At 38.9% G+C, this 15,419-nt stretch overlaps 2 protein-coding genes across 2 annotated transcripts in view; both read left to right on the forward strand.

The window, feature by feature from the left end:
- The first annotated feature begins 242 nt into the window (after positions 1-242).
- Positions 243-1,897, forward strand: txndc17 (thioredoxin domain containing 17). Its single transcript, XM_088301004.1, has 4 exons — positions 243-562; positions 678-759; positions 1,524-1,599; positions 1,676-1,897. Exons 1-4 carry the CDS (start codon positions 418-420, stop codon positions 1,742-1,744), a joined length of 372 nt encoding a protein of 123 aa, XP_088157130.1. The 5' UTR covers positions 243-417; the 3' UTR covers positions 1,745-1,897.
- Positions 1,898-3,267: 1,370 nt separating this feature from the next.
- nxn (nucleoredoxin) overlaps positions 3,268-15,419 on the forward strand; it is a 33,269-nt gene continuing 21,117 nt past the window's right edge. Inside the window, exon 1 of the mRNA XM_088300611.1 lies at positions 3,268-3,770. Coding sequence (XP_088156737.1) covers positions 3,462-3,770 — 309 coding nt within the window. The 5' untranslated portion in view covers positions 3,268-3,461. The remainder of the gene's footprint in view (positions 3,771-15,419) is intronic.

Below are 15,419 nucleotides of genomic sequence, written 5' to 3' on the forward strand. Positions count from 1 at the left end.
TTAAACAATAATATTGCATTCTTCCACAAAATATCCCTATTTCCACGGATTTAGGGGTGATATGATCTTTCAATTGTAGTGGAGCAAATGAACATTTTCCAAAAGTTAAAGAATCGTCTTTACAAAACGGTGTATAAATGAGTTTATGGAGCCACTAAACGTATTGATGTCTTTTTGTCATCCAAAAGTTGTAAACTGCGTTTTGACAACGATAGTGAAAGTAATCCCAAATCAACAAAACGATGCACACGTCTCTACCCCGGAAGTGTCTCTGTCACATTTGTCCAAGCACTGTATTATTTTTACTACCTTGGCAATCGCGACATCAGCTGACAGTACAAGCCACAGACGCCTATTCTTCTTTTCATTTCACGTTTGTGACACATATACAAGCTAATACCTTCGCCGAACCAAACTATGGCCCAATACGAACAAGTGAACGTGCGTGGCTATAGCGAATTCTGCAAAGCTGTGGCAGACAGACCGGGCAAAGATATTTTTGCTTACTTTTGTGGCGACAAAGACGAGCAGGGAAAGAGCTGGTGTCCGGACTGTGTCAAAGGTAACTTTATTATAATTATTATAATATTGCAACCTGGAAAAATACTTTTACTATTATGTTGGTGCAGCTTTGTGTTTTCCGTGTTCATAACGGTTTCCCCTTTTTACGCCTGCAGCTGAGCCAATTTTAAAAGGAGCGTTGAGTGCACTCCCCCAGGGCTCGGTCTTCATCTACTGTCAAGTTGGTGAAAAGAAGTAGTCAGTATTATTTATTTATTTTCAATACTTTTTTCCTAAAGCCACTTACACGTGCAAATGTGCAACGAGTGCTACTTTGTTTACCAAAATACCAAATTTCAGAAATAATTTTCGAGCTGAATATATTACAAAAAATGTGCGCATTTAAAGTTTACAGAGAATTTTTTATTGTTATTATGTGTTGACGAATTTTAATGCAGTTATCTACGGTATTTCTTTTTTTACGTAATTGTGGTCTTTTTTTGCATTGTAAGCAAAATTTACTTTTCTAACTTGATGATTCATTGCAGATGAAATTAGAAAATAGTCACAAGTCCTTTTTTAATTATTACAAACACATGTTTCTGATCAAATAGACAGATAATTACCTTGCTGACAACTTCTTGGAGGCAATAAATATAAATGACTGGAATAAAAAGATACATAGGTTTGTTTTTTTTCAGCAAGTCAGTCATAGTATTACAAAATCAGGGTGTTGGCTACAAATTAAATGACCAAATCTGGGTTTGGGATTGAAAGAAGTGTTTCAAACACATGTAAGGATGTTAAAATTAATGTACAATTTCAGAATAGTTCTTCAAGCCTTGGTTGTCAAGCTTTGAAAATACAGTTTAAAATCCGAGTTAGGTTTCATGTTTGGATTCAAGTTCCCAATTAGGGCTTCAAGACCATCTCATGGTTTCAAATGAACATTTCAAATTAGGATCTCAAAGTAGGGTTTAAAGCCTAGGATATGAATATTATGCTGCTTGTTTTCTATACAGTTGGAAGGACTCAAGCAACGAGTTCAAGACGACACTGAAGCTAACTGGGGTGCCCACCCTGCTGCGATACGGCACCGTAAGAATCATGCACGCACACACAAACACACGCACTGTCGTTACAACTTTCATGTGTGTATGTATGACATTTTCAGCCTCAGAAGCTGGTGGAGGAGGAATGTTTCAAAGAGGATCTAGTGAGGATGATGTTCACTGAAGACTGAAAGAGACGTTTGCCTTCAGCCACTCTCGAATAAATCAAGAAACACAATAAAGAACCTGTTAATTACACGCAATTGTGATGATTTAATGCTTTTTTGTAATGATCTGTGTTCATGTCTTGTAGCATTTAATAAAGTCATACCTGATGTACAGTAGCTATTTGCCACTTTCTTTAAATTAAAATCATAATTTAATAATTTTGACGTCAATCTATATTTGCACACAATAATGATTTGAAAAATAATCAAACTAAGCGCTACACTATCACATTTGCACTCTTTAAATTCCTCAAAATTATTGAAGGGTATCTATAGCATTTAAATGTGAATGAAATACAAAAATGTAATAGAATTTATAATTTATAAATTAGTGCTACAGATGAAAATTATAAAACAAGTGATGCTTAAAATTTGTAGATGTATTTAATGTATACATTTGTTAATTTTAAATAACCTATTACGTGTACATTTCTCATGCGAACACTAGATGGCGAGCTATCGTAATGGTTAACGAGTGCCTTCGCCAGCTGAACAATAAAAACGGTATTGTCAAATCTATTTTGTGGTTGTTTGTACCTAAAACAGATCTCATAAGTGACAAGAATGTTAGTACGTATTATTAAAGCCTTTAGTATAAATATTCATGGCGTGTACTGCGTGTGGGGTGCTTTTAATATGGAGCGTCACATGACAGGAAGTCTTGTGAGTGTATAAGAACCTCGCGATTGTGCAGAGTGGAGTTAAGTTATGTGCGATACTGCCAATCTCGTCGATATTTTGGCAATACATTTTTTGACGAGTAACAGATGCCTCATGACACAGGAATATTTATGTTTATTTTTTGGTTTATTTCTAGAGACAAATTTAGAATCTTCAATGAACTTTAGAGGTGTTTTTTTGTACATGGGAAATGCTGGAGTACCAGTTGACCAGTAATTACATGTTTAGGCCTTAATTGGTTATATTGACCACTATCCTAAACTAAATGTGTCACTTTCAAATAGAAAGTACCCCGAAATGTAATAAAGAATAAGGTATTATTGAATTATCAATATTAATCACTTATCGATGTGAGTATCAATTGATCTTTTTTAATTTTATTTTTATGGTATTGGGATAGCAAAATCACAGTATCAACCCGCCCCTCACCACCAAAGAAGCACAGTTTCCCGTTACTACGTTTATAACAAGTAAAATATTGAACCCGCACCACCATCAAGGTGCAATATATTGCCTTTGCCTAATATATTTGAAAAAAATAATAAAAATAAAGGCAAGAAAGTATTTTAAGAAAATAAATATTGATCATTTGTCATATGTATTGATAAAATCAACACTCCCTACCAACAAGGTATGACACATTCCCGTGACGGAATATATAAAACATAAACGGGAAAAAACATTAAAAGTTTAAATATTATGCTATCCTTTGCCAGGGAATCGATTGTCTAGTCATTGAGTAGATGCGCCTGCATATCGACACCCAGTATCGACCCTCACCACACTACGAGCGAGCCGAGACTCTTTCAGTGCGGCACATTCCTGTGCACGGCACCCGCGGACGAAGACTCACAGGCGGGGGACACACACCGCGACGCCTCGCTCGCAGGGGGCCCGGAGGAGCTCACCCCCAAAACGAAACTCACGTCGGACCGCGTGGTGCTAGGCGAGGGGAATCGTCTATTGACCTGTCCGCGGTTCGGGAGCCTCGGGAGCGGAGATGTCGGAGCTTCTGCTGAGCGTGCTTGGGGAGCGGCTCGTCAACCGCGAGAAAGCCGAGGTGGACGTGCAGGCGCTGGGCGAGCGAGTGTCGCTGCTCGGCCTATTCTTCGGCTGCGGCCTGAACGCGCCGTGCCGGCAGTTCAACGGCAGCCTGTGTGACTTCTACGGCCGCTTCAAGCAGACTTCCGAGCACCGAGACCAGCTGGAGGTGGTTTTCGTCTCGTCGGACCAGGAGCAGAAGCAGTGGCAGGACTTTCTGCAAGAGATGCCCTGGCCCGCCTTGCCCTTCAAAGACAGACACAAAAAGGTAACAAGTGGACCTTTTACATGCATGGATGCTTTCATTTGGATGTCCCAGTTGCAGAAAATCAGATTCAAATCTATCTAATCGTATAGAAAACTTGCACAATTCAATTCGAAAAACTTGAGAGCTCCGATTTCTACTCCCTTCCTCCCAGCTCATCTTCTTCCTTTACTTTGTACCCATTAATTCAACTATAATGAAAATGAGCATTTGTATTAACCTAACATAATGGGCAACACATCATTGTTCATGTCTGCAATAATTAGATGGTACACGTGCAAACTTCATATAAATAGATCCTGTAAAAACGCCAAAGATTATGTGAAACAAAATGTGTATTTTACAGTTTTTGATTAGCTAATACTTGTAATTTTTTTCTCTCTCTCTATATATATAATGTACTTTTTGTTAGATACCTTAAGCACTGTCAGCGAGCACTTCGTTGACTGCACATCATCTATATTTTTAGAAGAATATAATGGCTGCTCCTTTGTTCACTGACTAAAAGACCAATTGCACTTACAATCTCCCCATTTTATTATCATTCAAAATATACAAATAACAAACTAAAGCTATAAAGAGAGGTAAAAAGAAGACCATCATCTGCTCACATGCAATGAGGCCCATACAAAAAAAAGTTACCTTTCGGCAATTTCTAAATGGATAAAAAAATAATTCAGTTTATCCTGTAATATATAATATATAAATGCTAGTATAGTTGAGAGACATTTTCTTTTTCAAATAAACACTGTCCTTTTTACATATGTCGGGTGTAAGTTGGAACTGTGTATATTTTCCGGTGCTTTTTATTTGTTATACACAGTTCAATGATATGTTTTTTTTTAATGAAGTCTTACTTGAGGGGTGTGACACTGCAAAGCTGTTAAGTCATTGTTGTGTTGTTGTTCGGCTTGGAAGCAGCAGCCCCTCCACCAACACTCAATAGTTATTGAATTTGAAGCAAATAGCCGTGTTTTTGACAGAGGAGCAATTGTGGAAAGATGTAGTCGGTCTCCTGCTGGACTCAAACAATGTCTGCTTCATTCACAGGCCTGCATCACTGGTTGTGTGTTTTTTTTTTTTTTTTGTAATTTGCCTTTTGTTGTCATCAAATGCAACAGTCAACGATATTTCAAACATGCAACTTGTCCACAACATGTGGTGCATCCATTTCCACCCCCTCATCAGCATACATTTGGAATGCAGTTTATTTTTTTAATGCACTCCTGCTTGTGTGGGTGATTTTTAGTTCACACTGCAGCATACAAGCCCATCAGTTCAGGCTACACCTTTTAATTAAAAAAAAAGGAAGCTTTAATGTTTAGAGTTTTTAATCATTTCTGCTCTACTTTTATCTCGATATTTCAAAATTATAATCCATATAATGTTTTAACTATGTAGTTTTATTTACAAATAACATTAAAAATGGAAATTTTCAAATGTATATATTTAAAAAAAATACTATTTAAATGTGAAAAAAATCATTCACTTGACTTTTGTGCAATTATTTTTTGTGAAAAATTTGATCTTTTGATGTATTTTTTGTTACATATTTTGTAACAAATACCATTATTTAAGAGATTATTTAAAATAAGGAAATATAACTGTCATTAAACTGACAGCAGGACTGTATATTCTTTTTTTACTTTTACATACATTTTTCATTAAACTTGCTGCATTTCTTAATTATTTTTTTATGTAATAAAATATTTTTCCTATTTTTATAAATGTGTAATTATAATTTTGAGAAATTATAATTTTTGCAAGATTCTATTTGATTTGTAATTTTTTTATGGTTTGTCCAATTAATTAAAAAAATAATAACTTTTTATATTTTCTTAAACATACATTTGTCATTATTTTTTGTTTGTCTAAGAAGTTAGCATGAGAAGTTTTAAGACATATACTAAAAAAATATATATATATATATCATATAGAATTTCTAATTTGTATTTGTTTATTTGTCCCAAAAATGTCCATTATCAGGTCATTCGTGTTACATTCAAGATGGAAGTGTCCATTTCAGCAGTCGGCTATTGCAAGCTGGTGTAATAAAATCAAGTGTGTGCTATTAACAGAACCAGTCTATGGTTGCTGTTGTTGACCCAATGGTCATGTGACCACCTCAGGCTGCTGGCCAGACTCCCTCTGTTTTCTTCAGCTCAGCTCCAGCGCAGCAATTTATCTTCTATTGTTTACACCACTGCCCAGCACCCCCCTTTTGGAATCTCACACTGTACCTCCTCTTCCTGCTGTGGGCCCTGCCCTCACTATCTCCCCCACCCCTGGAAGGTTATCTGGGGTTATCCATCCAAGCCTTCCCACTGCGGGAAACGTTAGTCATTCAGTATGTTTGCAAGTAGTAAAGGAAAAACGTAGTAGTGCATTAAATGAATTGAAACCAGGCATTTCAACTGGGACGTAGCAAAATGAAATTTAGTAAGCATGTCTATCATGAGTAGATCTACCAAAAAGTTTCAAAAAGCTATGTGTGAAAACACAGAATGTCAGCCTTTTTTTGTTTGAAATGGCCAAATTAGCATAATTTTGGTCGTTTCTCAGTCCTTCACGGACAGATTCCCATAAGACATTTTGTCCATTTGCTATCAAATGTAAAGCTTGTACAAGATGGATGATGCTAAATTATGCAGGATTTTTGTCATTGCATGTGGAGTGGTGGTACATGGCAGTTGAGTTTGACGTCTCACCATGAAACTGACTCATGAATTAACAAATAATAATTCAGCCGTTGAAGCCAGTTTGGCTAGACAACATGAACTTGGGTGAACAGCTATCAAAAGTAGACCCACAAAAGAAGCCATGACCAAAAACGCACAGGAAGTTGGTTGAAGTAAAGTGAAAGTGCGAGAGCGCATTAATGGGACGGAGATTTGAAATGAGAAAATGGCGTTTGTTTGTTTAGATTCAAACTTCAGCTCGCAGCCAACGTGAGTGACATGCACGCTATGATCGAGATATTACAATTTCAGCATTTAAATGCTCTTGTACGCCACACGTGTATAGTGTATTACATGGACTCACAAAAAAGTGTGAAGAATCTATGCCTGAAAACATACAGGAAGTCCGCCATTTTGTTTTTTTAAGCGATTTTGCTACTACTGTTGACAAAAATATGCTAAACAGTCGGGTGACAAAATTGCAAAGATTTTAATTTGTCGTGATTAGACGTAGCGTCAAAGTTTGTCAAAACACTTAAACTATCATAGGAGACGTCAGTGATGGCCTGCTGTCTGCTTGCTGGCGCTGTCTTGGCATGATGGATTCATACTGCTGGAGTGTCACATGTGAATCAATTAGAGTTGCGGCCAACGCAGGCGGCTGCTTTCATTCGGCAAAAGAAAGAAGCGCTTGTTCGGGTCTGGCCCGCCGGACGTCCATTGTGGGGGCACAAGCGGAGGCCCGCATGGCAGCATCATGGGGGCTGAAGGAGCGCCAAGTGCACTGCAGCATGGCCACAATAACCCAGTAGAAACAGATGTAGTTCATGTTATCAAAAAAGCAATGAATAAGCCAGCCAAAGATAATCTCATCATGGCCTTTTACATGCTTATTTTTATAATAATCACACACACACTTTAAGATTTTATACATATTTGAATACGCATTGTTGAATGTGTTTCTGTTACTAGGAATATTTGTCAAAATATAGCAACATCTGCGCCCGTGTGACACCTTTGCAGCAATGAAATGGAGCCATGTAAATTTCCCTAGTCGGCATATTTCACATTGTTTGCGTGTGTGTGTGTGTGCGTGTGTGTGTGTCATACAGATTAGTCCATTCTCTCAGCTGGCCTTGCGCAAGCTAATGCAGTAAACAGATGAAGATGCATTAACAAGAAGTCCAGTTTATTTTTCAGATGGCTGGCTAATGTGTCATTCAGTGATGGTGATTTCTCCTCTCGCCACTGTTTCGTGCTAACGGCAACTGTGCACAATATGACATGAAATAATCTACTGAGGGAAAACATAGGAGTGCAATGCGCTGTCCAGGTACGTGTGTGTCATATAATGAATGCGATCGGTCATCTCACCAGCTATTAATAATAACCACCGCCTTGCACATTAGAAATAAACAGAATGACTGGAAAGGTAAATAATAGTCCAGGTCTCCACACAACTCTATTTAGAAAGCACTTTAAGATAACCACTGCTGGATACAAAGTGCTGTTCATGGAGCAAAAGTCATTCAAACAAAACAAATTAATGATGAAGACAGTAAAAAGCACAAAAAACAAGTCTCTTGTTGAGTCAAAAGCCAAAAAATAAAAATGAGTTTTAAGACGAGTTTTAAAGATGGGAAGCGAGGAGGCTTGCCTAACGTTTTGCGGGAGGTCATTCCAAAGAGAGGGACCGGCAACAGAAAAGGCTCGATCCACTCTCAGCCTTTACTTAGTCCTTGGTACCTCCGATTGCATCTGCTCCCCAGACTTGAGGCGCCGGACAGGTGCGTAAGGGTGGAGGAGCTCAGAACAGTAAGGTGCGGCGAGACCATTTAAACATTTTAAAATTTGTACTATAGAAATAAATAAACATTTACTCTCCCCCCAAAAAAATATCCGATCACCCACGGCACATGCATATTCAATATTGTCGAATCTTGCAAGTAAACGTTTTAAAGTGGAGTAAATGACTGGCAAGTCCCAGGATCCGACCCCCTGCCGAGGCTCCTCCACCGCCTCGTCGGGGGGCTAATCGTCGCTTCGATTGGTCTTTTTTTCGCCCAATCTGTTCACACGCCTTGGTGATGCGGCGGCCATGCTGCATGAAAGGCTTTCATCAGCTTAAGCCTGTTGTAAGGAGCACCAGAGGTCTCATCCTTATCCTCTGAGGACTCGCTCACACACACACACACACACGCACACAATCATCGGGCCAATTTTCCGCACGCGCAGTTTTTTTAATCTGCTGAATTACATGATGAAGTATTCAGTAAGATCAATGGATGAATGAACTTTTGATCATTGCGTTTATTCATTATAAGCGACGCCTTGCTCAATTGAAATGAACACAACAAACCGAGTTTAGGCCGAGCGCACTTGATGCTTTTGCAGCTTAGTAGCTCACCTGGATGTCACTCACCACCTGCTCATGTTGGTAGCATCGCTGTGTTGGTAGCAGCAGGTGCTCTTCTGCTCTGATGACAATGATAACTTCAGTGGCGACCGCAGTGCGACATCATCCAGCGCGCTTGTATTTAATCACAGCCAAATGCTCGAGCACATGACCTCCTGCAGGAATAAAGAGGATTAACAGGGAGAAAGCATGAAAATGTTTCATGTGAGGAATGTTGGCTTTCTTCCCAATTCCATCTGTTATGTGAAGTCAGGCAAATGTTGGCTTTTTACAGTCAGTAACCCCTTGCACGCTGGCCATCTACCACCTTTTGCTTAATTTTTTTAATGGTTCACTGTCCTATGCGTAAGCCACCGATGCACGATAAGGATATTAGTTGACATCTGTGCATTGCTAGTACGTCAAGTGAAGCACTAGATGTTAACGAGTACAATTTTATATTGCCACGGGTAGTAGCATGCAGTTGGTAACGAGTGAACAGTTCTGCCCCACTTGTAACGCAAGGCACAGTGGAATTAAAAAGTCTACACACCCCTGGTGAAATGCTTTTTTTGGGGCAGGGATTAAAAAAAAAATCTAATCAAATTCAAATAAATCCAAAATAATCATTTTAGAACTTTTTCCATCATAAAACCGTTACAACTGAAATGAAAAATATATCTGTATGATGTTTTATTTGTACTAGTGGGAAGTTAATCTTAAAGGGGAAGTCAACCCAGAGGTTTTCTTTTCAAGAATATGTTCTATGCTGGGCCACAAGTCCAAACATGTTTGTGGACTGAGTTAAGTAGTAAAATCCACACGTCTTTTTTTTTTTTTTTACCATACATTTAGGGGGCGGACATTTTGTCACTTCTGTCGATTGAAAATGACATCACAGGTGAGCGGTGATTGGTCATTACATGAACCCTGAGTGACTGCCATGCCATCTTCAATTGACAGAAGTAACAAAATGGCTAAAATGGGTGGACTTTGCCGCTTAACTTGTTTTCCACAAACTTAATATTAATTAGAATGCCAAGTTTAGACTAGTGAAGGCACATAGAACATATTTTTGCAAATGTTTTTTTAAAGGTTTGACTTCCCCTTTAATAATTGAGATAATCTCGTTACACAAGGGTTGCGGCAATTAGGCAAACAGATGACGAAAAATGGGTTTTGTTTGGAGCTGAAGTCCCTGCATGTTGGAACCTTTTTATCAAAGGTGTATTCATCACTTCTCCTGTTGCTTCAGGTGCTCAGTAGAGGGAATGTCGTCGTTGGCATCCTCATCATCATCATGAAGATGTTCTTCCTGTGGTGCAAAGTGATGGCGGATGTTTTTGACGTCAGACTGTCATTTCCCTTAGCTAAGAGATAGGACCATGTAGCCATTCTTTTCGAGCCAAGTTAAACACGGTCGTTTGGCGGCGGCTTTTAAAGCTGAGGATGTTATCGCAGCAAAAAAAGGAGTGTGTTTTTGCTTTTGTGTGCCGATAGTGCAGATTAGGCAGCGGCAGACCATGCGCTTTCTTGGAATGTTAGCCGATGCTAACTCTGGCTTGAACACAAAAGTCTGTGAAACACATTTGGTCAGTTAATCTTCAAGGTCTGCCGCTGCATTTTTCTTCTCCATTCTTTTGTGTTGCTTTTGACTTTGAAATACAGGCAGAATATTTTCGATCAGGCTTAATTGAAAGCCAGAATAATCACATGGTTTACTCCTTTACCTTTTTTTGTTGTTTTCTAAAGTGCACGGGTGAAAAAGATTTGTCTTTTATCCTTGAATTGCAACTTTGAAGCACCATTAACACAAAATACATAAATAACTCTATTTCCTTTACATTTGTATGTTTGTTTGGAACCAACATCAGACAAAATGTTAACAGATTTGCATCAGATTTGGCCGGAACCAAGTACAAATTGGTTAACTTTTGATTTGTGAACGTTGTAAATGGATTTAACGCGCATTAAGATTATTTTTTGCTATCTGTATCCTTAATCTGTTTTGTTTTAATATTTTGGGATATAAAGGTCATATAAGGATTTGAATTCAATTTACTCAACAGTAGCAGTTGAACAGATGTTGAGTCAAAATTTGAAGGGATAAGGACAAATGAAAAGCCTTTGGGGATCAAAGTCATTTTCCATAACTCAAAAGTTATATGCATACAGAATCCTAAATCTGCATCCTATTTTTTTATTTATTTTTTTTAAACCTAATTCAAATGTTGCGGTAGTTACAGGACGATTAGTATCAAATTTGGTCCAGTGTAGTGACAGATTCACCTGAGATATGGTCCATCAGTTCTGTATGATCAAAGAATAAATCGATTCCCTGTTATTCTGGATCCACATACTTCAGTAAAACAAAATTTGAGATGAAATTTTGAGGACAAATTTGGCCTGTCAATGACATGCTTATTATCTTTTAATTGTAATCTGGATTGACATTTTTTGGATTTGGTGTAGCATGTAGCGACAGACTTGGGTCAAATTTAAAAATGACTTAATTCCCCTCACAAGAGAACTTTCCATGTACAATTTGGTCTGTATTGTGTAACTCAAATGTGAGGAGACATCGACTTTCTTGTCTGTTCCGTGTTGCCAGGTGTAAATGAAATTTTTGCTGAAGCTTTAGTACGATGACACATTTATTGTAATCTGGATCTTTTTCGTAAATTCCATTCATACAGATTTGTCCAACGTTTGTTTTTTAGCATCAGTATGAACAAAGTACAAATCGATTTACTTTGATCTGATCTTGAGATATTTTTCTAACTTAATAACTCCGAACCTTGTGTCGAGACTAAGATGAAATCTGATTTGTTGGATTCAGAATTTGGAGCAATATCTGTTTTGTAGCATGAACATAACAAAGTTGAATCAAATGTGGTTGCTTGTACCATTCGGTATGACGACGATAATGTAAAACACTTGTCAAATAATTACCAGCATGGGAATCTGATTAAATCATGAAACCCTCAGAGATCTTTTCCGCCACTTTCATGTATTCATTCCACTTTTATAAATGAAACATTAAACATTTGATATCCAAGATTGTATCTTTACTCATCTTGGAGTGAAACACGCTGGCGTTTATTGTTAGAGTGTTTGGGACGATAGCTGATGCGGTTCAACGCTGACGACTGAGAGGCAACATCCTGGCATCGGTGCGAGGCGAGCAGCTGTAAGCGGACGCTGGATATAATTGCTGCCGCATGCCCGTTTAGTCGACGGCATTGGGCTGCAGCTGTCTCTTTTGTCTGTGCAAAGAATTTCAAAGTGTTGACTTTTGAAGAGTTGAGATCTGTTTTTTTTTTGTTTTTTTTTGCCAAGTCCAAGTTACTTAGCGGAGTTTTCCTTGAATGTTAAAACATTTTCAATTTTTGTGCCATATGAGATTGCAACAGACCATGATAATATTTGTCAATCCCCCCAGAGTCTTTTCTTCTTCTTCCTCTTAGCAACACAAAGAGGACAGCACTCGCAAAGTGGGTCAGGTTTCTGTCTCATGTACTGCCATTTTCACGTCTCTTTTGTGTGTGTGTGATTGGCAGAGGTGGTAAAAGAACAAAAAGCAACTATTCTGCTATAAGTCGCACGTTTGAGACGGCCAATAAGTGAAGTATTTATAGTTTAATCGGTGAGGCTTTGCCATAAGGAGAATTAGTGTAGAGCAAAGATTTGCTTTTACTTTAGAGCCGAATAATCTGATTAAAGAACATTTTCTCTAATCTGATTGGTCTAATGTATTAGGGTTGGAGGCAAGACAGTAAATACAGGAAGTGATTTTGCGACCCAGTCAAGAGACTTGGTGGCTCCAGCCAAGCGGAAGATGTTTCAAATTGAGTAAATGGAGAAATGGAGGAAGTGTCCTGTCTCAGCCAATAATTTGATGGCAAGACGTTAAGTGTCCACGTCCCTAGCCTGGAAATGATTCACAAGACTGGCGTCGGTCAAAATAACTTTGTAAGATGTACCAAAACGGTCGCCGTAAAGAGCAATTTACCCGCACGAGCCAAATGAAGGAAAACTTTGCGACTCCAAAATAATATTGTCAACTTATCAATTCTAATGACCTGATAATTTATATGATGGCACCACCTGTTGTTAAATGCGCCATATAAATAAAATTGTATTGTATTAGTTTTTTTTTGTTCTTTTTTTTTTTTTAAATATCTTTTTTTGTTTAGTTTTTATTTTTTAGATCATATCATCCACACTTGGTTTTGCCAAAATAATAAAAAAATGGTGGGCTATTACTCCGGAACCTCTGCTCCGATTGACTTTAAATTTGAGATTTTGTGTTGTGCCACCACTATCAATACGCACAACTAGTTTGATCCAAATCAAAATCCGCTCGGTTAAATTTTTCCAAATTTTTTTTTTTTTTTTATCTATTTTGGCATGGAACAACTCAGAAGTGCTATTATCCCGCTAACTTTCGTAGTGTTTTGATTAGTGTGCAATCGTGCATGTTTCTAATTAGTGTGAGCAGCACTCCTGAACTCTTTCTCAGAGTCTGACAAAAGCCCCCCCCCCCCTGATATTGCTGGACCCTCATAATCCTCTTCACGGCACTCTTTCACTTCCAGCTCTTTACTCCCTTTGCTCCACTTTGTTGTCATCATTGACCCATGAGAACCAAAGCGAATTCATTCAATGGCGTTAACATTTGGTCAAGCTCTGACCATGGTGAGCTGGCTTGTTTGAATTTTGTGTTTTATTGTTGAGTCGTCAAACTTTTCTGCCGTGTTCCACCCGTGCGCAACGACAAAATCTTAAAATATGGTCCTCTCAATTTGGCTTTGATTCTCTTGGGTTTTTGTACCAATGTTCCTTTCATGTGGAGGACATGAAATAGTACAAACTTCCTGGTCTAAACTGGTGTGTCAGTTAAAATTTGTGACCCTCTGTCGCGTCAGCCTTGAAATCAGCACGTCGGACGGGAAAATGACAGAAGCACACACAGCAAAAGTCACAACTAACACAACCCACAACATGTTTTTGTGCACCTCTGGACCTAGGGATCATCTTGATTGTTGGGCATTTGACATCCTTGGTCGGGAAGTCGCAAAATAAAGACAAAAACAGCCCAATTGTCTTTTTGTGTGTACCCGGCTTAAGTGAAACAGGCTTTGGGGACAGAATTTTCTAAAAAAAAAAATTCCAGAATGTGCCATGAAGAATCATTTCGTTGCCATGCTCTACCCACATCATGTAATGACCAAAAGTGAAAACTGCCTTCGGGGCTGAATGGTAATTGTAGATGATGTGAGGAGGGGGCTCTCCCAAGCTAAAAATGGTTGACAGCCGCAACCTTGCTTCTTGTTCTTGTTCTCCTCTGTGTATCTTTGCCCTGCTTAATTCTAAGTAGAACATGGTGTAAAGATCCACTTGAAACAGGTCATTAGTGCTTTTGGGTGTTTATTCATTAGCCAAGAAGAGGAAGTGTCAGCGAGATGAGCTTTTGTGCTTTTTCCTGGTGACGCCTGGCAGGAAGTGTGTATGCGCAAATGTGTGGCTGTGAGCGCATTGTTACGGAATGCTGCTCTCCCGGAGCGCCTCATCAAGATCCTACCATGTTGAAAGAAAGACCCCCAGGGGAGAGGTGGGGGGTCTTTATTGAGCATCAATGCAGAGATTGACTTCAGTGTGGAAATTTACCAGACCGGGCGGCTACGTGGGATCGTGCCATAATGTCTGCATGGAGCAGCTCAAGGCTCATTACCCCAAGTTATTTCTGTCGGCCCTGTTCCACGTTAAACAATTTTATGTTTTTAATCATGAGGTGACTTGACGTTTAGTGGAGGTGTGACAGCAGCTGCCAGCTTACTTGGAAGACTGCTCTATGTGAACTCTTGGTTTTTCCTAGCAGAAAATTGTTTGTATGTTTGTGATCACAAAGCAGTTTGATGTTTACTCGATTGTAGAGCTGTGCAATATCGTGAAGGTGATGGAAAAGGTTTTATCGTCATATGTAGCGCACAAACAACGACAGAGCAAGCTTATTTGATCAAAAGCTTTCACATAGCATCTTTGTTCCACACAGCAGCCATGAGGTGGCAGACTTAACAACAACCCATGATAGATGTTTGCGAGTCTAAATTTGAATTTTCTGCTTCATCAAAACTACATAACTGAGAATCACAGATTTTCAAGCTTTCCTCGTAATTGAACAGCGGCGATGGTCCCCAAATGCTTTGCTGGGCTGCTTACGTCACCTACTAGCGGATAGTCGGCAGGTCGAGGCAAGTCCGATTCTACTTACACCGCAGCAGGTAGCTAGCAACAAGCGTCCGCTGGCTAACATGTGTTTTCACTCCTCAATCAGTAATCACTGCTTGCATGGCAGCGAATAAGCCACACTTCTTACAAGTATCTTTCTCACAAAGTGATTACGAGGCGTCATTAACAGAGGGAAAGATGGAGAAAGCATGCTAAATGCTAAGCTAACTTAACATTAATGTGAGATCAGATTTGCGTGCTTGGCTGACTGAGTGTTTACGTTTGATAATTCTATGGAGAAGCACCACCAGATGCATTTCTCATTTGATACAGGTCTGTTTAATGTCA

The sequence above is a fragment of the Idiotropiscis lumnitzeri genome, chromosome 7, assembly GCF_059441095.1.
Source record: "Idiotropiscis lumnitzeri isolate Australia: NSW breed Sydney's pygmy pipehorse chromosome 7, RoL_Ilum_1.0, whole genome shotgun sequence".
Taxonomy (NCBI): domain Eukaryota; kingdom Metazoa; phylum Chordata; class Actinopteri; order Syngnathiformes; family Syngnathidae; genus Idiotropiscis; species Idiotropiscis lumnitzeri.